This window comes from Patiria miniata, unplaced genomic scaffold (assembly GCF_015706575.1).
Source record: "Patiria miniata isolate m_02_andy unplaced genomic scaffold, ASM1570657v1 HiC_scaffold_23, whole genome shotgun sequence".
Classification (NCBI taxonomy): Eukaryota; Metazoa; Echinodermata; class Asteroidea; order Valvatida; family Asterinidae; genus Patiria; species Patiria miniata.
In genome coordinates, this window is record NW_024037062.1 from 9,355,307 (window position 1) to 9,381,422 (window position 26,116).

The window sequence follows — 26,116 nt, forward strand, 5'->3', positions numbered from 1 at the left end:
TGAGTGGTGTTATTACTGGAAACGAAAATAAATTCATGAAAAGGATATAATCCTACATGCCTTTAAATATCATTAATATACAACAGAGCCAGTTGATTTATTTTAAAAAAAAAATTGGAAAAAAACAATCTCTTCGGAGTACCTATGAATTAGTAGGGTGATTTTTTTGAAGGAATATGCCCCGTCACCAAGGAAAAGAAAGAACCCCAAATTGTTGCCAGAATCGCTACATTGGCCACAATTCTTTACAGTGAAATTACTATGAATGTCACGTAACCAGTCAAATACTAAAGACCCATACTTTAAACCGTCCCTCTACAAAATTTCAGTAACTATTTCCCTTTACAGGTGTAGCCTATTCATTGCACTTTTCCATGCAATACAAGACTAATTATTAACCTTAAAACAGGTGAGGTTTTTATTTCGTACACAAATTGTCAAATTTAACGATTTTTTTTTGGGACCCGCGGTTCACCATATTGCCTTTGTTACAGGCCGGGTTTGAGAAATGGTCACCAGTGCGCATGCGCGTACAGGCTGCGCGAATAAGCACACTTTCTCGATCAAGTCTTCAATAGCAAAATCCAGAGGATTTTGTCGTCATTACATCAACGATTTGACCTTAGATTCCTTTTTTTGTCTTTTATTGGATCATAAAGTCTGATTTACTGAACTCATACATCGTTTTCGTGAATTTAACCCTTGGCAAGAGAACAAGTAGTGCAATGCCACAGTAACCCGATTGTTACAGTGATCTTACCTATTGAGGGCGTATGATTGTAAAACCACTTGTTATTGGTGTCGTGTTCGTAGGATACCGTAAAGTGAGCATATAGAGACTTTTACGTTTCATCGTCTACAATATCATCAGATAATCTCAGGTAGTTTCTCTCTCATTTCTGTAATTGGCTTATTTTGTGTGTTTTACAGAGAAATCAGGGATATGGGGCTGTATATCAGCATACCGTGTCAGGATTATGCTGACGAAAATATGACATTGAAGGTTATGTGTCGAAGTTGCAGAAAACAGAACGACAACAAGAACAATCTCGCGTAATCTCGCGGGATTCAAACCGAGGTGTGAAACGTACCTTTTTTTGACTCTTGGGCATTACTTTTCGGAAAGATAATTTCTCACATTTTTCACTGGTTTTATTATTTTGTTTTCTGCGTGTTTCTTTTACTGACGGACGATTGATGGTCGGATTGTCACGTTCAAAGTTTATCGGTTCGTTCTTTTCCATGGCAACAGTTCTCCTTATATTGCAGGTTATTGCACTTATTTTATTTTATTTTAATGTATGGAGTAAATGGAGCTGAACTTCCCAAAATTAATATTATTACTTTCGAGTATATGTTTCCTTTCGTCTTCTAAAAATAGCTCAATTAGAACGCTACGCGTTATCAAAGTAAACACTGCCTTTTCCCCCCAATTTTTGTTAGCGATTTCCGCCAGGTCATTCAAATTCTCCGCAAAATTTACCTTGCGATAATTGTTGGGGTTTTGAGGAGTTGGCAAGGATGACGGGTCGTAAAGCTCGGCCTAATCGCTCATTTCTTTTTGTCGAGAGCCTCAATTTAGACACTTATGCCACCACGCACCATGCATCTTTTTTTTAGTGCTTGTCCGGACTGGAGAACACCGGAGCAGGCTCGGCAGGAAGAGGCCTGTTGTCGGCCGCAGATGGAGGGCTCAAACACGATGATAGTACGCAAGAGCACTCCTGCACTCGCATCTCATCGATGGGCGGCTAGTGCAAATACTCCCCGGGAACCCACTCCACGGGCATACTCGAGACGAGCAAGTACACACTACGGACTGGAGACTAGAGCAAACTGCCCTCCAGCTAATACCCGCTAACGATACTTCCCCTAACCCAAGGGGGGGAGGGGGGAGGACACACTCGTTTTGCCTTGGAGTTGCGGGTGACATTTTTTTCCCTCTGTGTTGGGCAAGCAATCACAAAACCCTAATTTCCCATTCATGGTACTTCAAGCACGACAAATCCCAGAGAAGGCTTCAAGTGGCGATCTCAGATAAGTGGGAACTCCTAGGCGGTTGACTTTTTCCCCCCTCGAACTTATTGCTCGAGAAAGTCTTAATTTTATCACCGAATAGACAAAGATTGCACGTTTATGGGTTGTTTGGGGCATGACTCTGTCGTAAGTCATAGTACGAGACCGTTGCGGCATTGAATCATTGCATCAGGAGAGAGAGAAAAAGGGGCTGACGGGGAAGCGGTGAGGATGAAATCAATTTAATTAGCAGCATTGGACTTGCTTCGACACTGTCTGAAGTGTGATGCATTAGCCGGGTCTCGCCCGGTCATTGTTCCCCCTCCCCCACATTTGCGACGAGCCAACGAGGACGGACAATCGCATTCATTATGTTTTCTCTTCTTCCGGGCCGCTACCCCCGATTTAAGGCTGCCGGGCTCCGCGGCATACCGTGCTGCGCTCGCCGGCGCAACCCCGGCCTGTTCCTTGTCGGTGGTCGTCGGGACTTCAAAAAATGACTCGCGGTCGGCAAATCGCCAGCTAATTGCAGTTGCATGACGGATGCTCTGTGGGTAAATGAGTTAAGCGCTCTCTTAATAAATGATTTCCATTCACTATAAAGCACACCCATTCATTCATTTTCTAACTCTACGTCCATATTTTGTCCATTCCGTCTGTACGAAGGCTGCGAATCAAACGATACCGTTCAAATGTTTGATTATCTGAGATTTTTTTTTGTTAGGAGAGAACAGAACTGAAAATTGGAAGAGAAATGGAAGTATATTTTGTTCAATTCAGAAAGCCTGCGCAGTTTTGGGGCAACAATGGTGGATGCTGTTGCCGCGTGTGGTTCCACTGGTGACTTAAGACTCGAAGCATGAGTCGCAGCGACGCGTTCTGACACTGAAGCAGAAACAGGGGAAGCCTCCAAGGGCGCGAGTAAAAGAGAAAACGTGACTTTTCACCCAAGATACCCAGCTATTTCTCCCCCCCTTCATCTACATTAATTCTTCTCTAGCTCTGATCGACAGGTGGTGGCGGTCAATGCTGGGGTTTGGGCGGGGGTTTGTAGGGTACGGGTTAACGGATAGATCGGTTGGTGTCAAGCTCACGAACTCGGAACAGATTGTGAGTCAGTCGTCAATGTCATAATGCGTTAATCATCGGCTTGCTTCAAACTGCAACCATTTAATTTTTGTTTCGTTTACGTAGCTGATAAAAAATATCAAAAAGTACGATTCCATGAAAGTTGGTATCCGATATCACTAGTGTCCTTTGTAGACGCGTTTGTTAAGAGCCTTTACACGAACATACCCATTATTGGCGACGTGTGTCTCTGACATTGTATTGTATTGCTTTTTTTGGTATATTGCCGCTCTATGAAGTGTTCGTTTTTTTAAATTGATTTTTTTTCGCGTATGAACGAATTTTTAATGGAAAAGGAGTTTCGTAAGGTTAGGCAATTCATCCATCTTGTGGCTGCCCTGATAAAAAACTCATTACACAGACACGCATACTTGGTTTATGAATAGAGTTTGATTGATATAATCTATTAGGTTGCTTTGTAAGCGGTCGCATGTGGGCTTGCTTTCGGGAAGAGAAATCCCCCCGTGTTGCCCACCAACAAAATATAAATAATGGAAGGATAAAAATACATGGATAGATTACTTGGACTTAAGTGGCAGAGATATTTGATGCGACGGAGAGGTGGATGCTTGAGGGTAAGGGGTTCAGTTCCCCTTCAGAGCGGCACCCCCGACAATAGCCCCAGACACCTGCCCACGGACGGTACCCGCTCGCCTGCCAAAAGCCCCACTCGCAGCCGGAAGACCCTTTCGTCATTCGACCGTTCTGCCCAGAAGGCAAGACCGACGGTCAAGACGGCGAGACGGACTCGATTCCACTGGACAACAGCCAGGGGGAAAGGGCTCACCAGGTCACATCAGTCGCTGGGGATGGGTGGGACACGTGACCGATTGCATCATGGGATACACGAGATCCTTAAAAAAGTCTCGATCAGCCTACCAGCGCGTCTTGAAGTCATTTTTTTCTTTCGTCATGCGACCACGACAAAAAGAGCGCGCTGGCAAAATTCGGTTTCGTTGGCTCCCGTGTCACCGGCACATCTCTGTACGCCGGATCAGACCTAGACAAGGTCAAAGGTCATTGAACACCATCCTTTCCCGCCATTTTGGATTACCATGTCTGCCAGTTAAACTGCAGTACATTGGATTCCATGGACGAAGGAACATTTGACGGTTGAAAACTGTAAAATTTTACAACAACTTCGAGACCGATGAGACTAAATTTCTACTCAGCTGTAGCCTGGTTTATGAAGCAAACATGGGTATTATACAGGGGTGTAATTGATTGACCTCTCATTGTCTTTGTCTTTACTGTTTAATTGGGCTCTCCAATTGAAACATAACGACAAATACCATTAGTATACGATGTGAAAAAAATTAACGAATTTTTAGATAGCTCCGACAAACGAATTCATTTTTTTGCAACCAACGAGTGGGCATTTTCTCAGACTTTTAGAGTTGTACAGCTTGGTGACAACTCCCGACCTTAATACATCCAGGTCACAGGTCATGACCCTAAGTATTGACCTCAACCTGAGGCTATGACGATCTGCATGCGAAAGTCGACACTCTGCCGGCCATTTGGGCACAGAAATGAGCATTTTTGCTCGTCATTTTACAGAGTTGCGAAGAGTCAAACTTGTTCGTTCTTCCTACAGTTGAGTCGCCCACTGTTAGCTTCATGCTTACCTGCAGGTCACCAGGTGACTGTAAAGGTCAAAGGTCACACCCTCATCATTTGACCCCAGTACTACACACCGACAAACAGCCAAGAAGGACCACGCCTGTCGGCCCGTTTGACTTATTATCGAGTCATTTTAAAAGCTGCAGACTCGGAGCGGAATTTGATAAATTTCACATGCGTGTTCCGTGGAGCTAGCCCAATGCACTCCCACGTTGCATGTCTCATGGATGCTCATCAGGCTTAGCCTAGGGGTCATGACCCCATGTTTGTCTCTGTGATGACACAATGACGTATGTTATATAATAGCCAGCATTGTGCCGGCCTTTTGGGCACACGGATGAGCTCACTGCGATTCGCTTTTATTTCCCCAGAAAATCATTTACACGCCCCAAAAATCAGATGAAGCTTTATTTGGCAAAGATAAATCTAGCCCTTTTGAGAGAAATCACAGTGTACCGTTAATGAACGGCCTCATTTGCATATTAATTATCCTTTGTTGTGGATGGTTCATCAGCACACGACCAGGAGATTGCCGGCATTAGCGGACGGTTCATTCGACACGGAGGCGCCAGCGCGCGAGACGAATTGTGAGAACATTTCGCACTAAGTGATTTCGTTTTACGTGGGTAAAATTTCGAATTATACATCCAGGTTTCTACGCACATGGAAAGTTCATATAGCGTTTCGGGCGGACAGCACATACCCTGAAGCTATGACGGACTGTAAGGCGGTTCACATGAGTTGAAAATGCCTGTCTTTGTGGCGTCTGTTGGGCGAGTGTGCCGTCCGCAGACAGGCGAGGCAAAAGCGACGGAGAAAAAATGAGAGACGGGGGAAAAGAGAGAAGTGAACACACAGAGAAATATAACATCGGAAATGTAATATTGGCGGGCCGCTAACCGTGTGCCACGCTCCTATAAGACGCTTGGGACTGGCAGTAAGTGAGGATTTTTTGCGTGGTCGGTTCCGACGTGCGCTCGCCCGTTTGCCGTCTCCCTTGCCCGTCTCCTGCGCCCAGCGAGTGAGTTTTAATTAGAGCCTGTGCCGCTGACTGGCTCCGGAGAGTGAGGGGGAAGAGAGAGCGGGGCGCAGGCAGCAGCCTTAGACCCTCGTCCAGCATGGTAATATCTGGTAGCTGAGTGTGAATGAGGCCACCTTGTATTAATTCTTTTGAAGCGGGTAAATAGCTGCTCGCAGTTTACTTGGTGATTACAAAAACCATGAATGCATCTCGATGTAAATGAATCCCGAGCCGGCACTCGTGGGCCTAGGCTCCGTGATGGGGTCTTTCCTGCTTGCAAAATGCAATAAAATAAAAAAAATAAAAATAAAAAAAAAACACGACAGCGCCGGTTCTCCGAGACGCGCGCCGTCGAACAATCACCGGGCTTATTTTTTTCCGAGGCACGGTTGAAGCACCGGTGAATGATAACCATCAAGCGGGCCAGGCCGGACGGGTAAGGCTTGGCATATGGTATACAGACGCAAAGGCACTTTGACGGACCCCTCCAGTAACAAAGTAAGTGAGGGGCGCGCAACGTGAGTATTGTACTCACCAGGGCCTATATTATCCGGATAGACAATGTGGGCAACACGCTTTTTTTTTTTTGGCGAGGCAGAGAGAGAGAGAAAAAAAATAACCCGGCAATCTTCTTCCGTCCTTTGTTTTTCGTTGGGGGCCGAGAATTGCAGAGCACAATGGGGCAACTTGTGCGCAAACCGGGCCAGATGGAGGGAGAAAGTGGTGCAGACAAATAGCCCGAGTGTTGGGTGCCCCCCTAACACGGAGAGTGCGAGATGCTAAAGTAAACGGGGAAAGGTCCTGGTCGCTTGTCGAGAGGACAACAAATACGCGCACGAACTACGCGACACGTGGACGCTGTTAAAAAGGAACAGCAGTCGATTTTTATCAATGCCTGGTTCGCCTCCCATGGTAAACAACCGAACGAGGTTGCAAGCAAGCCACATAGTTGAAATTTATCACGGCGACCGGCTTGTCCCGTTTGGGACACGCGGCCCAGTAACAATACGCAACAATATGGCCTGGGCAGGTGAAACCTTCCAACGGCGGGCCCAGCCATGAAGTGAATGATTAATGCTGGCAAAGTACCACTAATTAAGTATAGAATTTAATCGGCTTGAATAGGAGGTGTTTAGAACTGTTCTAGTAAATGGCACGGCCCAGGTGGAGCATTGTAGGCCCAGCCAGCCCGCTTTGTGTCTAGAGTGTGTGGTCGGGATTTTTCGGCCTTATGCCGGATTCGTTGCACAATCAGCCCCCACGTGGGAAAATCAGAGCCCTGCGAGCTGTCCAAGCACCCAGCGCCGCCGAAAATCAAATTTTACGGCCGCAGAAACAGCGCGAAACGGCCCCGAACGCGCCAGCCCAAACTTTTGAAAAGTTTCAAAAGGGGCGCTACAAAAAGTTTTGGCGCATGCGCACTTGATAAATAAAAAGCCTCCGAACGGGGGTTTTGTGTGAGCAGCGTCAACACAGACAACGCTACATACACGGAAAACACGACAACGATCGCGAACGCTGGCAACTTTTCTACCATCTCTTACCACTCGTGTTCCTGGCGGCCAGCACTCAAGGAAGGAAGTTGCTGAGATATGTGGCCTCGTAGCCGATCCAGGATAAGGGTATGGTAGCCTGGGAAACAATAGCAGGCGTGTATGGAACAATGGAAAATATCTATGCATTGCATGAGGTTCGTTAATGCAGCGGTGCCTGGGCCGTCGGGCTTGGGAGCTGGCTGCCGCCGTGCTCGAACGTGCTGCGCTGCCATTTGGAAACCGCTGTCTTAACCCGTGTGTCTTGCCATCGCGCATCGCAGCGAATCCTCGGACGGGATGTCAGCCCGTGCATTAAGACACAGATTTAACAGACTGTGAAAAGGGAATTATACAAAATCACGACTGGTGCCATTTTAGAACTCCACTCGTGCTTATCTGTCTGGTTAATTTACGAGTCCGCACCGCGGCGGAACGAAATGTCAGCTTCATTCCCTCTGGTTTTGCTTGTGCTTTTTCTCTCTCTTTTTTTTTTTTTTGGCGCGCGGTGGTTGTGTGGTGGCCGGTGGACATACCATGCGTAATCACGGCTTCGTCGCTCACTCTCTCGTGAAATCTCCAACCATACGTGCCAGGCCAGGCAAGGCGCAGATCGGCCGTACACACTGACAAAAGCACGGCCGCTGATTGGCGCAAAGAGGGTGGAGTATCGGAGTGATGGCCCGCGTCTCGTCCAACCACTGATCTTGGTCGATCGTGTGGGCCAAAGACGGAGCTCGATGAGATGGTCTCTCTTTTGCTGCCTTGATCCGCAATCGATGGCGGGCCGAACAGCCCTGTCACCGACCCCGTGACGTGTGTCACGTGGCAAAGGAGAACAACTCACTAGAATAGTCCCAGGCAAGGGTACATTGTTTCGGGAGCAGGCTATAAAAGCGACTGCTCAGCTCACTGCCTCCCCAAGACTTGTCCTCAAGAGGCGACCGGTCATCAGCGTCTGGGAGATCCGGTCCGGTAATTGAGTACATCCAGTGGACAATTCAAAGCACTCGTCTTTTTCAGTGATCTCGTTGCTCACGGCCAGCTCTGAAGAGGAAATTAAACATCTGAAACATCTTGGACCTATTTTCAATCCAGCAGGTAAGATTTATTTCTTTGAAAAATATAAAGACGGCGTTTCCCTCAAATTGTCTTTTACTGTTTGCACAGATATGTAACAAGTGTATTCTGGGACTCAGAATTTTGTGCGATTGAGTAGACTCGGCTATCTCCTGAACAGTCTTGAACAGTTTCTTCACTCAAATTATTTTTTAGAACTCAGTAGAGTTCAACATCCATTTTTTTGTTCATCGTATTTGAGCAAAACGAAATTTACCATTTGTTTTCTCTTCAAATCTTTTTGTGACATTTCGCAAAAGACAAATAATGAATACCTCACCATAAATGATTTCACTTTAAAAAAACAATCCAGAAATTTATTCTCCAGTAAAAATAACATTGACATTTCAGTAATCATTCGACAATTCAGAGTCACCCATTTTCCCGTAGGGTTCCTGTTTTTTTTTAATTTTTATTTTTGTATTACCTGAGGGGTAAGTGCCGGAATCGTCATCATCAATTGGAATCAGTAATCAAACTTGTGTAGACTGTTCGAGGTTAAGCCCCGAACAGCTTCGGGGAGCGATTGCGGTTACAGATACGCGGTTGTTCAGTCGGAGACAGGTTAAGGAACTGGCGTGTTTGCACCCAAATGTGGCTGTTTCCCTGACGATATTCGCCGAATATTTCAAAACTATAGACCAACAAAATTACAATTTTGCCTGGAGATCTGATATCAAATGTCTCATTTTATCCAACTCACATCCCCTCCCATGTGACTCTTGTTACTTATACATCCCTCCAAAATATCTTTCATCTTGTGTCTTTATGAAACCGAAGACTAATTGGAAGTAACGCATTCCTGACTCGGAATTTATCGGAAAAAGAGACAACTTCTATAAGACAGCACTGGCGGGCTTCCACCCCCTTTGGCCGCAAAAATTAGTCACATCATGCAGAGAAGGAATATAACATGCCGGCTCCCCCCCCCCCCCCCTGACAACTACCCCCAGCCAAAGCTGGATCCGCCCCGGACTGTGCGCTAACATCCGAGCAAAATTTCTGCAGCAAATATTCTATAGTTTCAACGATGTCATTAAGAAGTTCTCTGTATCGTTTTCTCGCCACTTCTTTGTCTGAAATCTGTAACGATATTTTCGTTAGTCCAGTTTCGTTTCTATTTGCATCACTCAAGCACAAGATCTAATCTGGTCGATGATTTTCCAAAAAAAATTCGAAGTTTCGTAATCTCCAATTGCACATCCAGAGAGCATGATCTTTAAAAGTTGTATTGGTAATTTTCCTACAAGCAAACTGCATGTTGTCGATAAAAAAAAAAACATTTGATACAGCAGTTGTATCCGTATGGGGCAAACATCAAATCGTTCTTTCTTGCATTGATAACTGGTAATTTAGAAATTAATTTATTTTATCTGATGTTAAAACACCTAGGTACTTGATGCACGGTTAACACAAATTTTTACTTTTTTCTAGACAGAAAAAAAAGATGGTTGAAATTATTGTTTGTAAAACCAAAGGTGTTTTTGTGACCGTGTTTATTTGCTAGTGTGTGGCCAACATATAAGATATACGAGCGCTTTGCACCGTATTTCGAATACGCAATTTAGACACGTGCGCGTGTATGCACAAGGCGAGCGCCGTTGGTGCGTCAACAGAGGGCGGTATTACAATTCGTTAGTGGACAATCCTTTTCAGGCCGGTCACGTCCGTTGGTCGATTTCAGGCGCTTCTTCAATACACGGCACGCGTGCTGATCAATAGTAGGATTTTAATCCATACTCTCGGTGTGCTGATCAATAGTGATTATCCGACGCGCGTGGGTCTCGCGTGCGCATTAATTAGTAATAATTACATGTAGTTGGTTCCGGATTACACAAAGAAAGATGAACGGTGGATACAATGAAAAGTTGACTTGGTTAGAAAAAGTAACAAGGCCAGTTTATCCACTGGCGCCAAGCCAGAAAAAAAAGACATGATTATCTCAAATTACTTTTTCTTATTCATGATTGTGGCCTACCACAAATCACCGTTGTGTCTTGTTCCTTTTAAGGTTTTGTCGAGAAATAATTGCTATCTTTGTTGGAAGACGTTCCTTTTTTGTTGAGTTGTCAGTTGTGGGGTGATTATCGCTAAATTGGATGTCGTTTCTTTTATCTTCTTGTCTGTTGCAGATACTTTCGCCCGCGATTGTCTGACTGGGTCTTTGCTTGAGGGTACCTCTGTCCTCCCATGTTGTATAGTGGGGGTTTTGCTTGCCAGGACATGCAGACAATGAGCTCCGTCAATCTCTCGGAGTTTTTCCCAGCTCAGAGGGGGCTCCCTGTCCAAACCGAAGCCATCGGGATGGACGGAGCGATCGTGCCAGAAGCCCCAACTCCGGTGAAGACCGAGAGAACCCGGCAGAGGCATCGGAAGAGGCAAGCAGGGGGTCAGTCAACTCGGCAGTCCAAGGAGAAGACCGGTGGCGCTGGCAGCGGGACCGGCGGGGCATCGGGAGCGGGCACCAAGCGCAAACGCTACACGCGCTCCCGCTGCCGGAACCGTAGCCCTTCCTGCGTGCAGAGGATCCGCCGCCACCGGCGGATGAAGGCCAACGACCGGGAGCGCAACCGGATGCACATGCTGAACCACGCTCTGGACGGACTCCGCGAAGTGCTGCCCAAGTTTCCGGACGACACCAAGCTGACTAAGATCGAGACCCTACGGTTCGCCCACAACTACATCTGGGCTCTATCGGAGATGCTGAAGATGGTGGACACCACCGGGGAAGCAACTCCGGCTTCCGCTGCCGGAGCCACCGTGATGGGTGCAGCAGCAACCCCCCCAGCAACTCCTGAGAGCCAGGCGTCCCTCTCTGCATCCTGTGATGCAATCTACCATCAGCACCCTTCCCCGATCACCCACCGCCAACCCCCTCTCATCCCGACCGGTGCCACCTTGATGCCAAGCCACCCTTCCGTGTCGGACTTTTCCATGCCTTCGTTCGGACAATCTGGCCACCACTGGCACTGCTCTTTATCCGATAGCACTTCCATGACAAGTGACTCCAGCTCTTGCTGCATGACCCCAGATAACACACCCCCAGCCACGCAGTACGCCGACACGTTCCTCTTTACAATCTAAAAAAAAAAAACCGGCCCCAAATACACATCTCAGTGCATTGTGAATGTAGCCATCTCAATAGCCTCTTGACGAGCCGTTGACATGATGCCATAACTGATATCACTGTCAGCTAATGGTCGTCAGCATTGCAAACTGCTGGAAAGAACACTACGACAAAACTTCATTTTTGTGCTAAACTTTGAACTTATTTATATAAAACCTATGCTAACGAATCATACTTTTTCAAAAGCAATAACGACTATCATTCCCAAAAGTAGCAATAATGCCTTAAACAAACTTCTTTTTTTAATATAAAGCTTTCAGATGAAACGAACGCCTTATAAGTATCGTTATTATTATTACTTTCCAATTTTGATATTGAATGGTCATCAAAGACAATGACTCCTTGTACATAGAGAGAAATATTTCGATAATAAATTATTTGTATATAATAATTATGTACATCGATACTGCTAAACTCAAACGACAAAGCATCGGTGATATCTATTAATAAATCGACATTCCAATTTATTATTTCATCAGCAGACAGAGTGGCCAGAATATCTAGCAATATGTCTTTGTTCGTCAACTTCTTAATGATTTTATGACGAATGTTGATTTTTTTGGGTTCAAAAGCACGTGTTTACACACTTAGACAATTATTTCAATATTGTTTTATCATGGTAGTAATAACTGCCGAATCATTTTGAATTTTCAACACGAATTTAATTTCCAGTGGAATTATTCAATATCCGTGAAATCGTTAGGAAAAACATCCAAAGAGTATAGGATACAATGGTTATGCATTTATTTATTGTATTATTTCTTCCAGGTAAAATAAAACCAAGGTTTCATAAAAAGCGCCCTAGGCACCGTAGCTCGCAAGCCAGAAGAAACCTGTAGAGAGAAGACAATGAGAAGAAATTACAGTTTTAGAGGTGGGAGGAAAACCCCACGGAATCAGGCAGGGACTGAAAACCCAATTTCTATACATTTGGTCCGGGCACGCAGAGATCAAACACTTTTGGAAAAAAAAATGGGCCACTTACAAATTAATGGTCAGAGTTGTACAATCTGTCGTTTACTTATCTATAAAACAATTTTCATTGTCTTTATAATCTTTTTTTCGTGGAATTTCAATTTTTACGAATGTGTATTCTAAAGCCGAGTCGCTTTTTACACTTTGACGAACATTTCACAAAACACAAACTTAACTGGACGTGAGCGCAGAACAAAGACAGATATTGCATATGAAAAAAACTTGTACAGTTAGGCTTTTATATCATTCTTCTATTTATCATCTGCTATTTATTGTTAACTTATTGATCAGAGAGCATTTAATTTTTAATAAAGCTGTTGTGAAAGGCCAAGTGAGAAAATAAAGAAAAATGGAAATGGACATCTTAACGTGTTGATCTATTTTCTTCATGAAATGCAGACGCGACATATATCGTATATTTTGTTGAATTATGAAATTTCTTTGTGGAAATAGTTCGGTTGGATTCATTTTGGATCGGAAGTTCAAGTGCTTCATGGGATAGACGGGTGGATTTTCGGGGGGGGGGGGGGGGAGGAGGGGACGGGGCCATCCCCAACAAATGCTTGATTTGTGCATAAATAAACCATAAATGGAGTAAAGAAGACTACTTTTAAATCTATGCTATACTCATGCCTCTAAGATGGGGTTCGCGTCCGGGTTCATGATGTAAATTTAATATCTGGTTTTGCCCTTCACCGACGTATTTTTAAGCTCTGGCAGAAGTTTCTACATGTCACTTGGTGGTCGGTCGGTCTGTCTGTCTGTCCACGGAAAATTGACCAAAAGTATGGTGTTCAATATATGCCATCGGCTTCGCATTTTTCGGCGTCGTATTTTTCAGCGCTGGCAGGGATAATTTTGATCGATTTTGTGCAATACTTTTCATGCAAGACTTCTTGCAACACGGCCAGAGCTTATTGTGCACTTGTTTTTTTTTTTTATATGAACACTGTATAGCAGGGTGCGGAAATCCGGGCATTTTTTATTTTGCATTGGCTCATCTAGCTCCCAGACCTATGTTCTTGAAACTCAATGGTTCTTGAGTCTGGAGTGCTGAATATGTTACACAAAGCAACCGATGAAAACTGACGTCACTCCATCCAGATCTATATTCAAGTTGTTCGAGTACTGGTGAGGAAAAATATCACAAACTACTCAGGTGGGACTCGAACCCACGACGGGATCGACCTCCTGCTTACTAGTGCAGACGTCTTACCACTCGACCACCGAGCTTGCCGGCTGGCTGGTTCGAGTCCTCCAAAGCGAGCCGCTGGAGCACTAAACGTCATTCCAGCCGCACGGTATACTTTTTCAAAACGTTCCTCAAACGCGTATAAGGCCGTTGTGTGAGTGTGGGACCTGATATACCACAGTCAATCTCGCAGTGAATTGAATACAATTGATGGGTACCAGTCTTTTATTGATAGTCTGTCTCAAAATGCAAGGCTTGAAATAAGCCTATGTATAGACAAGGCCAAAAAATGCCACCGCAACTGATATATATAAACAGGGTTTTCATGTCTTCTCCCTAAAATGTAAGATATCTGGATTTCCTGTAGACCTTTAAAGGTAATTATATAACATTTTACTTTTGCTGAACTGGATGGATTTGGGACTTAGTATTTTAGGGCAAAGATATACACTGACTTGTTTAAAGTGTTGTAACTTACAAATGCTGGAAAAACCAAGAAAAAAATGCTGTTCTTGAAGTCTGGTTCCATGAAACGGAGCAATCCGTCGGAGAATTGTCAGGCAGGTCGGGGAACCAGACTTATCTGGCTTGCAACCGTTCACGGAAGTGTAACCGATTGCAAACAAAATGCGGACTAACTAAATTTGGTAAAATTGGAAGCAGTATTTGAGAAAAAAAAGTCAGTTTATTTCCAACGATGGTCGGCCAACCATAGTTGGAAACTGATGCAAAATTTGCCACTTTTCTTGAAAATGACAGCACACTAAGTGCCATGATTTCACAGGATGCTTGAGACTATTACTCGCTTACAGTCAAGTAAGTTATTTCATATTAATATGGTAGTTTTGTTTTTTGATGTTTGCAAATACTGTTACCTTTAAACTAGGCCCGTTAAGTAAACAATGTAATTTGTTTTGCGAAATATGGCCGATTGCTCACCTTGAATTAAATGAGTTTTATTTGGTATGCATGTTCTCAGCATAGACAATGACAACATCCGGGCCCGTCGCCGGGGAGGGGGGGGGGCTGGTGGGGCCGGGCCCCCCTTGGGCGAGACATTGCCCCCCCCCCCCACGGCAAAAGCCATACATATGCATTTTTGTATTTTTTTATGATAGTGCCCCCCCCCCCCCCCCCCCCCCCCCCTAGTTGATACTATGGCCCCTCCTGATGCTCGGGGCTGGCGACGGCGCTGAAACCCCTTAATTTACCTGAAAAAAATTAATGGAAAAGACCTTGCAAATCTGACGGGAAATACCATTAAACAGTCATGTGTGTCGATGAGCTTAATTCAATCGCTTCGCTACCACTGGCTGCACATGATCCGGCAAGTAAGCTACTCGCTTGGTTAACCACGCCGTCACGCCGAGCTATTTTTCCCATGGTTTTCCCGCAAGACTAACCTGGTAATGACCCCATGACCAGACTGTTAACTTTCTGCCTACTGGCGTGTGACCGCGCAACCCCGGCCGAGCGCGCGACAGGTAATCCCTTAGCCGAGGCCGACCGACGAGGGTTCTCTCGGTTTCACGGTACTGTTTGTCCTCATCAGATATGCCATTAAAGGAAATTACGGCCTGTATGGAATACGCCCAATTGGGCTACAAACGCGTTTTAAACGACATAATGTTCAATGGACAGAGCTTTCAAAACTTTAGGTTATAAACGTCCACACAACCATCTTTTTCAAAACTGGGCGTTTTTGTGTTATTCTCGCGAGAACCGTGCGAGAACGAATTTCGGGGTCACAATTTGTCCCGAAAAATCGAACTGATCAAGGCAAGTTGTGATTCCAGCTGTTCGCCTTCTGCGGACGTGTAAGAACAGATACATACTGAAATTTGTATCCTTGTGGAGACATTTGTTTGTTCTCGTGTACTAAAGTATTCGAGTTTGAAAGTACAGTTTCAAAATGCTCTTATTTACACCGCAGAATTAATTTCCTTGGCTGAAATTCGGACTTAATATCCATTTTCTAAAACCCTTCCATTTGCGACAAATCAACACACCTTGGAAATTTCAATTTTTTGAGTGAAATCCATATCTATTTCGTGAAAACCTTGAGGAGACGTATTCATCAGGTTGGCGTAGCGGTACTTCCCTCGCCTTCCAACTCTGTGACCCGGGTTCGAATGCTGCCTGGGCCAATATGTGGGTTGCTTTTTCAGTCCCTCCTTGATTCCGTGGGTTTTTCCCACAAAATATTTCTGGAGCTTTCCTTCCACCTCTAAAACTGTAATTTCTTCTCACTGTCTACTTCTTACATGTTTCTTATTTCGAGCTATACAGTGCCTAGGGTACGTTTGAGGAATCCTTGGGTTCGCTACCAGAAAGATACAAATAAATGAATCAATAACTAGATACAAACAATGAATCAACGCAAATAAAAGTATTACAAACCGATGAGGAAATTTAATTTTTTATCGGCAAAACCACAATGTCTAAGGAACCATTATTTGTACAAATCTAAAGTATTTCTTCGATTGTGTGATACAACGAGTATACACTTCGATGTGGCCAGGTCTTTCCACAGATGAAGAAAACAATGATCGAATATGTTCGACAAATGAATTTCTTTTACAGTTAAAATTTAAGTGCCAACCAGACAAGTCGTTATACTCGTAACAATTATGTAGGCCATCAAAAGATACGCGTGGCGTTATGACCTCTAATAACGTCTTTGTTTTTATTGTCCTCGTGGAGATCAATATTTAAGCTTGTAATCCTCTGCTAGTACCATTGTCCGTTGCTTGTAACAATTCCTGTCTCGCGCGCTTGTCGACTCCATCTCCGGGGATAAGTTTCCTTTATCCTCCTCGACCGACCGTCTCAAGAATCATCAATAAACTCCCATCAGTCCAGAAAGGAATCAATGCATTCCCCAGTCGTTTTGAAGTCGGTTCGGGACATCACAATGAGTGGTATATACAGTGGGGATAATTGGCCTAAATGATCTCTCATGACTCCGGAAAGACGCTTGAGGTTGAGTTTTTTTCTTCATCATCGTCAGCGTGACTTGCCCAGATACAGGCGCCGTCTTTTGAGGTCTTGACACGGCAGGTGGGGATGGTGAGACGCCCGGTATAATCCCCCGGGGAGAACCTGGTCACGCGAGTCATCATCGATTTGGCGTGGGCAAACACAATTTTACAAGGGGAAGGAATTATAACATGTTTGTGAACAAAAGGGGGATAACTTGGAGATGACAAAAAGACCCTTGGGTCAAGAATTGTGTCGAGGAGAGTTGAAACAAGGCCATTATTTCCGCAGTCAAGCAGTTTGCTTGAAATGATGAAAGTTCCTTTAAGGAATTTTGATTAAAGCTTGTGTCATTTTCAATTTCAGTCTTTCAGGTCCAAAAATATTTTTATCATTTCACTAAAATTTCCTTAGGAGGGGAACATCGAATTTGTTGAGCGCACGGGGAAGCAACTTTAAAGTAATGGCCACCATCTGCAAACATTAAGAAATACTTGCTATTTTCGTATATTAAGTTAGTGTGACGTGTGTTACACAATTCTTTTGAAATCAGGAGAAATCGTCAAAATACAAAAATATTATAACCAAAGCATGTAGGCCTAGTGTTTTATGCACGAAAAACGCGACCCGAATTGAAGTCAACTTTCATGGAATGAAAACAACGTACTACTCGGTTTTCGGACAACTAAAAAACACCTGTTACAACAACTTGAAAATTCATCTAGTTCTTGGTCGTGATATATAACACAATGCTATTGAATATTGAGAGAAATTGTTGATCTATTAAAATTATATAACCAAAACAATGTAGTAGGTTAAGCGCGAAAAATACAAGCCGAAATGAAGCCAACTAAAATGTTCTTTCAAAAGAGGGCGCGCTACACAAAAAGTGGTCACCACCGTACATATTTTTTTTGTCAAAACGGAGAAAAAAAACTGCTTAATTTAAGTAAAAGTCTACTGAAAACTACCTTACTACTGAACAAAACCAACGTACTCGTTTAGACGATAACCCGAGAAATACCGGTTTTTCTCCGTGTTGACAAAATTCTTTAGGTAGGACCACTGTTTGTGTAGCGCGCCCTCTTGTGATAGAAAATATTTTATGAATTGAAGTCAACTGTTTATTATCGAACAAAAACAACACACTCGGTTTCCAGACGATAACTTAAGAAACTTGCTACATTGAATCGAAATATCGTTTATCAATTTTATGTGATATGTAACACAATTCTGTTAAAAATCAGGAGAAAGAGTCAAAAAAATTATAATCTAACCAAACCAATGTACAGTGTGTATAGAAAAAACCCCGATAATTAGAGAAAAACAAATATTAAAAACGCTCAAAGAATGACTATTTCTCAACAATGCTGTTTTCCCTATCCCATTTACACACCTGCATCCAGAGATATAGACAGTTAATTGAAAGGGATGATTATGTCAATGCGGTCCAATTTGCAGCAAAGTGGATGAAAGGAGATTAACATGCCAGCAATCTCTCTGTTGGCCAACTTAGCTATTGTTCTTTTCCAATCATTATTTGGTTGGAACCTAAGATTCATTGATTATGTAACGCGTTTACATAATCATTGGAGCATAAGTTTATTGTCCCAACTCAATATTGACTTTGGTGTGTGCAAAATGGTGTCCATTTCTTACAGTATGATCGCAAAATTATCAAATATCCTGTTGTCTTGTGCAGTTCGATGTACTTACCAACCATTATCCAGGGGCCGGGAAATGGGGCATGACCCATGACTTCGAGGAAAAATCTTGCAGTCTGTCTGGCCATGTGCCGTCAAAAATCTCCTCTGACGATACCTTGAGGCCTACTCTACACCTGGAGGTACGACATTCAATTTTTTTTGGTTGTTTTCCCCCCAAAATTGTTCCATATCAAATGAAAAAGTCCAGACTTCAAATTCATGAAACGAATTTATGGAAACTTTGCATGCATTCATATGCGTGGCCCAAGCAATGCCTTAAACGAAACTTTCTCTTATGGAGTGCTGAACAAAAAGAGCGCCAACAATAGGCCGGAATTTCAGATACGCCAGTCATGTGCTTTATAATTATGCAGCAATGTAAAAAAAAAAAACAAGCGAGGGCGCTACAGCGAAAGTTTTCATAACCACAGAAGGAGCTATTTCTCAAAATAACGGCTCTTCCGACCTTAGTGATAATTACGCGTACTTCTGAAAATTATTGAAAATACTCACAACTCTCCAAGGTGTTTGACACACCCATGAAATGAAAGCTTATTTCATAATCTTTCAGTTTATGTTCAAGTTTTGTTCTGTTATTTGATAACTTGAAAATTCTATCAAAAGATGATCACCCCGAAAAGTACTCCTGTGACCCATCGCCATTTTGAAAAATGATGCCTGCGCCCTTTTGCAAAATAGAGCAATTATTTTAGCGCCCAATTTCATGTGAATTACACAGAAATATTAGCTCACACTTCTATGCACGGCTTCCACTCTTCCTTTTTTTCACAAACCGTCAAGTTCATGGCCCACAAAATGCTCTATAAAAAGCAAAGAATTTGAGGGCATACAAAATTGTGATTTGGCCCGCATTGGCAATTCTGGGCCTACTTACAGTTCTACACCCCTAAAATACAGTCAATGCAGTAGCCATAATTCGTGTATTTAAATTGCTAAAAATTGTTGTCTGTTTAATACTGTTAGTCACATAAAGAATGGTCACATAAAGATTTTGATTGGACACAATGTGCGTGCGTGGTAACCAAGTTCTTTAGAAATGTCAGATTCAATCAAGGGCGGATCCAGGGGGGGCCAAAGGGGGCCATGGCCCCCCCCCCCCAAAACGAAATCAATTTTTTTTTTTTTTATGTGACATCGCAATAACGGCAGGCAATGAGTACAGCACCATCTTTCCCTCAAAAAAAAAAATTGGTTAAAGTGGTCAGAAATTGCCTCAGATCGCACCACAGAGCATCTAGAATCCAAAAAAATTTCGGGGCCCTTAAGCGGGCCCCGAACCCCACGCCGTAATTTTTTTGACCCACTTTTTGGGGGGACCAAAAAAATTTTTGGCCCCCCCCAAAATTGTGTTCTGGATCCGCCCTTGGATTCAATGATGGGGGGACTGGGAACCAGCGTAATATAACACAACCCCCCCCCCAAAAAAAAGCAGGCAGGGGCGCACTTCTATTTTTTTGCAACCAATTATAGTCAATGACCATTTTGCGCATGCGTTAGTTGATAACGGAATGGTTCTTGCCTTCTTGGATTCTTCTCTTAAAAAAACAAACAAAAACCCATCTCCACAGCCACGAATTTGAAAAAAAAATGTGAAATTTATTTCATCGATAAGTACAAGTGGGACTTGATTAAACAAAATTTAAAAAAGAAAATTCACTCTTTTTTTGGTGGGGGGGGGGGAGGAAATAAAAATGGACCCATTTGGACCCTCGACCTTTTTTTCAAACTACATGGCATATTTATTCAATCACGTGATTTCACGCATGCGTATGAATGTACATTTATTCTGTCGCTCGTACCCCCGCCCTTCAAACAGGAGGGCGGGGGGGGGGGGGGGGTACGAGCGAACATTTATTCTTTACTAGCCTGCAGATGAAAAATTGCGCGCGGCAAACAGTACGGGCAGGGAAATTTTCTCTATTTGTGATTGGACCCGTCAAAAAAATGCCGAAGTTTGACCTTTTTCATTGCAGACCGGAGTCAGGTGTTGTCACGAACTGAGTAACACCATTCGCCATCGACAAAATAGATCATTTGCATTCAGCAACCACATTTGAGGTGTATTTGTTATTTTCCATAACATTAACAATGAATTCACATGTCCACGCATGCGTAGGCCAAATGCGCACACACCTCCAATATGGCTGAAATGCAATTGATCTATTTAGTTTGCCTACTTCGTAACCCAGTATAATTCTGGCTGGATCGATGATGAATCTGTCCGAAGAGCCACCACAATATCGTCCCTGCCGAGGAGAATTCCAAAACTCCTCGGAATCAGAAAGACGCGACCGTGGTGGCCCCCGGAGTTCGTCGGCACCGCCGAACCTCTTGCACCGGGTGACCGGTGACAGCGAGGCCGCTGCCGGCGGCACCTTCCTCCGAGAGCCGGTGGGTTGATCCCTGCAGTAGAAACTGCAGAGGGTTACGAAGTAAGCGTTGTCGGTGACGAAGGGGGTTGCTCAACCCACGACAGCACCTGCTTCCAGTCCGTCATGATGGCTTGGAAAAACCGTCAAACTACGGCTGAAACAGGCGGCCTGATCGCTGGCTCTTGATGGCTGTCGATGGCAGACGGGGCGTATTTGCTGCATTTTTATACACTTTTATGCGCTGGTGCCCTTTGCTATTCCCATGCCTTTGTAAAGGGAATATAATATGCGTGGTACCAGTTCATATCGTCGGAAATCCCAAAATAACCAACTGTAATGACGCACTTCCGCATAATTGCAACAACAATAGTCATGTGCATTGTAAACTTGAAACCAAGTCGGTTATTGGCCGGGTTTTGTAATTACACGTTGAACCCAGCAAGATATAGACAAACACGGCTAACTAGTGACATGTCCTCAAGTCTATTTATGCATTGCTGAGTTTGCACATAAACTTTCAGTACGTTGTGCAATCTGAGTGCATCCGTGTGGTCACTTTTTTCAATCGGGTCGGCAAACTATGGAAGGCGAATGTTGCAAAAAAATAACAGTCATTAATGTTTCCAAACATAATAGATTGTTCAAATCCAAAATGACCAACAAACGCTACCATGAGTCTTAATACAAATGCCTGTTCTGAAATAATGAGGGTGTCGATATGAATCCCCCCCCCGCAAAATCTGTTGCCACTCGGCTTAACAAAATTGTGGCAGTCCATAAAAAAATGGTACTCAAAATTAATGTTTAATGACGCAGAACGAACTGGTACACGAGTCTAGGCTTGAAATTCGTTCGCATTGCAATTACGTCATAATCTATTTTCAAACGTTGCTATTTATAACTGTAAACAACGCTCGGTCGTCCCTGGTATCCGGCAAACAGCAACCATCGTTAAAATTGTATTCAAAAGATGATCGCGCACCAGCGTAAAAATTTCTCTATAAATTCAACGGGTTAGCCGATACCCAGTTATCGGACAGCCATCAAGTGCCAGCGATCAGGCCGCCTGTTTCTGCCGTAGTTTGACGGTTTTTCCAAGCCATCATGACGGACTGGAAGCAGGTGCTGTCGTGGGTTGAAAAACCCCACCCATCAGTGAACAACGCTTACTTCGTAACCCTCTGCAGTTTCTACTGCAGGGATCAACCCACCGGCTCTCGGAGGAAGGTGCCGCCGGTAGCGGCCTCGCTGTCACCGGTCACCCGGTGCAAGAGGTTCGGCGGTGCCGACGAACTCCGGGGGCCACCACGGTCGCGTCTTTCTGATTCTGTGGAGTTTTGTAATTCTCCCCGGCAGAGACGATATTGTGGTGGCTCTTTGGACATTGCATCATGGTTGCATTAAGACTTCTCAAACTCACAAGCTTTGAACAAAAACTAAAGTTGCCATTTATGTTTTTCGACACTGTGAAGTGTGAGTTTAAGAAATCGAACTGCAACATCACTTCCTGAAAATTGATGTGGTTGAGGGTTACTGAGTAAGCGTTTTCACTGGCGAGTGTGGGGTTTATTAATTTAAGACAGCATCAATCTCCAGTCTTGTGAAATTCGAAAATCGTCGTGCACAGAAATGTCACGTCTCATGATCGCTGGCACTTCCTCAAGTTTTGGCGAAAGTAGACAGTCCTGTCCAGTAGAGTTGCTGTCCTTGTGCCCAACAAACATTTTTTTCTCCAAATAAACTCTAAATTTGTGTAAAATTTTGAAAAAAAAATCCAATTCTGTATTTTGGGCGTATGCAAAACAAAAAAGGCTTTTACATTGCTCCAGAAAAAAACAGTATTAAAAATAACAGCGTTGCTGTTGAAACCCATCAGCCGGAGTTTGTCGAAAGGGCAAATTGAGTTGACATTCCAAACTCCTTAAGTTATCATGCAGAAACCATTAACTCACCACGGTGACCTTGACCTTTGGACTCCCAAACCAATCCCAACTTGCCTGTACCCAAAGGCAACCCCCTACCAAAGTTAGACACCAAAATCTAATGTCCAACTCAAGTTATCAGCCGGAAACCATTTACCTTTAACTCACCACGGTGACCTTGACCTTTTGACCCCAAAACCAATCCCAACCCAAGGGCAACCCCCTACCAAAGTTAGACACCAAAATCTCATTTCTAACTGGTTATCCAGAAACCATTTACCTTCAACTCACCATGACCTTGACCTTTTGACCCCGGCTGAGGGATGAAAAGGATTCACAATTACATTGCAATTTGAAGTTCTTTAATATGTAATATGAATGAACCAAAATTCTGTAATATAAATGAACAAAAGGCTTCTGTTACATCTGTCGTAACTTAATTTTTTTATTTACAAGTGGCGTAAGCAGATATTCAGTGTTATTTTTGTGGCATAATACTGAAAGCTGGCTAAATTACACGTTAAATATGTAATTGAGGAAAATCATGAAACAATTTCTAATAAGTATTACAAGGAAACCATTACCTTTTTTAAAGTACGGTGTACAAATAAGAGGGCGTTATTTAGGTCCAGTGCATAAACGTTTTGTAATTACTCCAATTTGCGTAATTCAAATACTGCCCTCTGAATGTGTCCGCCATACTTCAAAAAGGCTAAAACGCATTTTTACTCGAAGCCGAGTTTCAAAATATACCTAGTACTTTATTGAATGACTTAATGATTACCTATAAAGCTGCCTTTAATTTTTTTTGTTTATCATGCATAGTAAACAAATGATTTGTACAAAATATGATATACTATTTACATTACGAACCAGCTTATCTTTTCAAAATGCCCTTTGAAACTTCTTATCTTTTTCCTTTAATTTGCATATACCTTTTCACATTTTATCTACAATTATCTTTTTAGTTTTTTTTCTAGGCACATTATAAATGCAGAACCATGCACAAATCATTCTTTACCTTTTTAAAATTGGGATGAGAATGCTTGATTAAATTTTTTGCTCTTCTGAAACTACATAGCCCAGTTTACAAAGCAATGCTTTCGGTACTTAAATAATAAGCTTATACAACTGTCAAAATTCAATGCCCGTTGCTGTTGCTAGTACATGTAGTGCAGGTTTTTCGTTTAATCTTGTCAATTTCAAAATGTTAAAAGGGGTATGCACTTTTTTGGAAAAAGTACCTACTGATATAAAGGGGATATACAACATTTGCAAACATTAAAAAACAAACTACCAAATTATGGTCAAATACCTTACTGGACTGTAAGTGATATCATTCTGAGAAATCATGGCACCTGGTGTGCTGTCATTTTCAAGAAATATGGAATTTGTATCAATTTCCAACGATGGTCCACGGACCATCGTTGGAAAAAAATATGTATTTTTTTTCCCTTCAAATACTGCCCCTAATTTACCAAATTCAGTTCATCCACATGTTGGTTGCAATCAGTTAAACATCCGTGAACGGGTGCAGGCCAGCTAGTCTGGTTCCCTGACCTAACAATTTCGACGTCTACAAATCGTTCCGGTTTGTCTGAAGTAGTGTCAGGGAACCAGACTACAAGAACAGCAATTTTTTTCCCTTGAACTATGAACACAAAACTTAAGTAAGATTTGAACACAAAACTTTAAAACAGGTCAGTGTAACATTATTTGATATAAAATACAACCCCCCCCCTCACAGCCATCCATTTCTGAATATTACAGCAAAAGCAAATGTTGCATGCTACCTTTAAATAAATGGAAAACCAGCTCAAAGTGAAGATAGGACTGGTATCAAATACCCTGTGAAATTATTCGGCCTCATGAAATGGTATCGTTTGGAAGCAAACCAACATTCAAGGTGGTTTTAAAACAGGATGCCTTACAACAGTATGTTGATGACATGATTGACCTTCCTGTAGGGAACATGTTAAGTGTTGGCCAATGACTTCCTGGTTCAATGACGGTAATGTTTTGCATGCCCATGGAATGATGCAACACGCCCCATTATTGTGCATGTACAATGTAGTAGCACACTGCACAACTGTAGTACATAAAGCTAATGATTACAATTGCGAATATTCTATCTAGTAACAATTGACGTTTGTTGACTTGCATCAGTTTTCATATGGCATGGGATTTACGCACAACCTGTAACATGTATTTGATTGCGAGTATTACAAATTTTCGTACGACTAATTTTGAGATGAATGTGCACAATATTTTGTCTTAGTGTAATCAAAAATGCACATATCTTTGGAAAAAAATGTATCAACCATTTGTGCTGGTCCCAGAGGGCCAGTCTATGGGCTCCATGTGCCAACAAAGAGGGTGCTTTTTAAAAAACCATTTTGAGAGCCCTGGACAAGACACACTGCTGTGCGTACTGGTTCGCGTCAAGTACGCACGACTTTTTTAATTTTAAATGCGCACAAAGCCAAAGCGTCTTCGCATGAGCGTCAGCAGTGCGTTTGAATGTTTCTCTCCTGATGTGCTGCCTAGTCTGGTTCCCAGACCAAAGGATCTATTTCTGATGAATCTAATATTCGTCTGAAATGTAAGTCGGAATCTTTTGGTTGGGGAATCAGACTATGGTCCCCCGCCTCTCCCTTTCTTGCCGTTGAGGGGGTACTTGCGCACGGAGCCCATCGTCATCATTGCACCTGACTGACTGTCACTTGTGAATTAGACTTGCTTAAGTCCCTCACCGTCCGACTGTCCTTGTGAACTGGACTACCTATCTCACTGACTGTCACTTGTAAATTAGATTGGATTTTTTGATCAATTGAATACAATTTTGTGCACTTTGGGACCAGCTTCACAAGGCCTGCCGAGTGTTTTCACATCGGGGGATGTTCTTGTGTACAATCTAAAAAACAATACTAGAGGTCTATGTCTGTTTGCAACAGAACATAGGGCTTTTCCGCATTATGTTTTTTTTAAATTAAGGTCATGTTTTTCTGTTTTGTGCAAAACTGTGTGCATTTACGTTTTGTTTAACAAACCTCATTCAAATGGAAATTTGATTTTGGCATATTGCATTTGTCATATATAAAATATATATATAATCACAAGATGACGTCATTATGACGTCACCTCAATATTTATTGGTAACACATCCCGGCATGCCCCCATACCAAGTTTTAACCCAATCTAAATTACTGTTGATGAGATAGGGGCTTAAAATATACAAACGATGACGTCACATGTCTAATGATGACGTCATTGTAACAATACTTGGCAGTGCTCATTATTTTATTGCGGTTTTAGTCTGTACCAAGTTTGAAAACAATCGGATTAATGAAAGTGTTAAATTTTGTAAGCAGAATAAAATTGGC

At 43.0% G+C, this 26,116-nt stretch overlaps 1 protein-coding gene across 1 annotated transcript; it reads left to right on the plus strand.

Annotated features, from left to right (window-relative positions):
* The first annotated feature begins 6,840 nt into the window (after positions 1–6,840).
* LOC119731489 (neurogenin-1-like) lies at positions 6,841–12,383 on the plus strand. The gene is made up of 2 exons (XM_038204675.1): positions 6,841–8,421; positions 10,572–12,383. Exon 2 carries the CDS (start codon positions 10,630–10,632, stop codon positions 11,521–11,523), a length of 894 nt encoding a protein of 297 aa, XP_038060603.1. The 5' UTR covers positions 6,841–8,421; positions 10,572–10,629; the 3' UTR covers positions 11,524–12,383.
* The last annotated feature ends 13,733 nt before the right edge of the window (positions 12,384–26,116 follow it).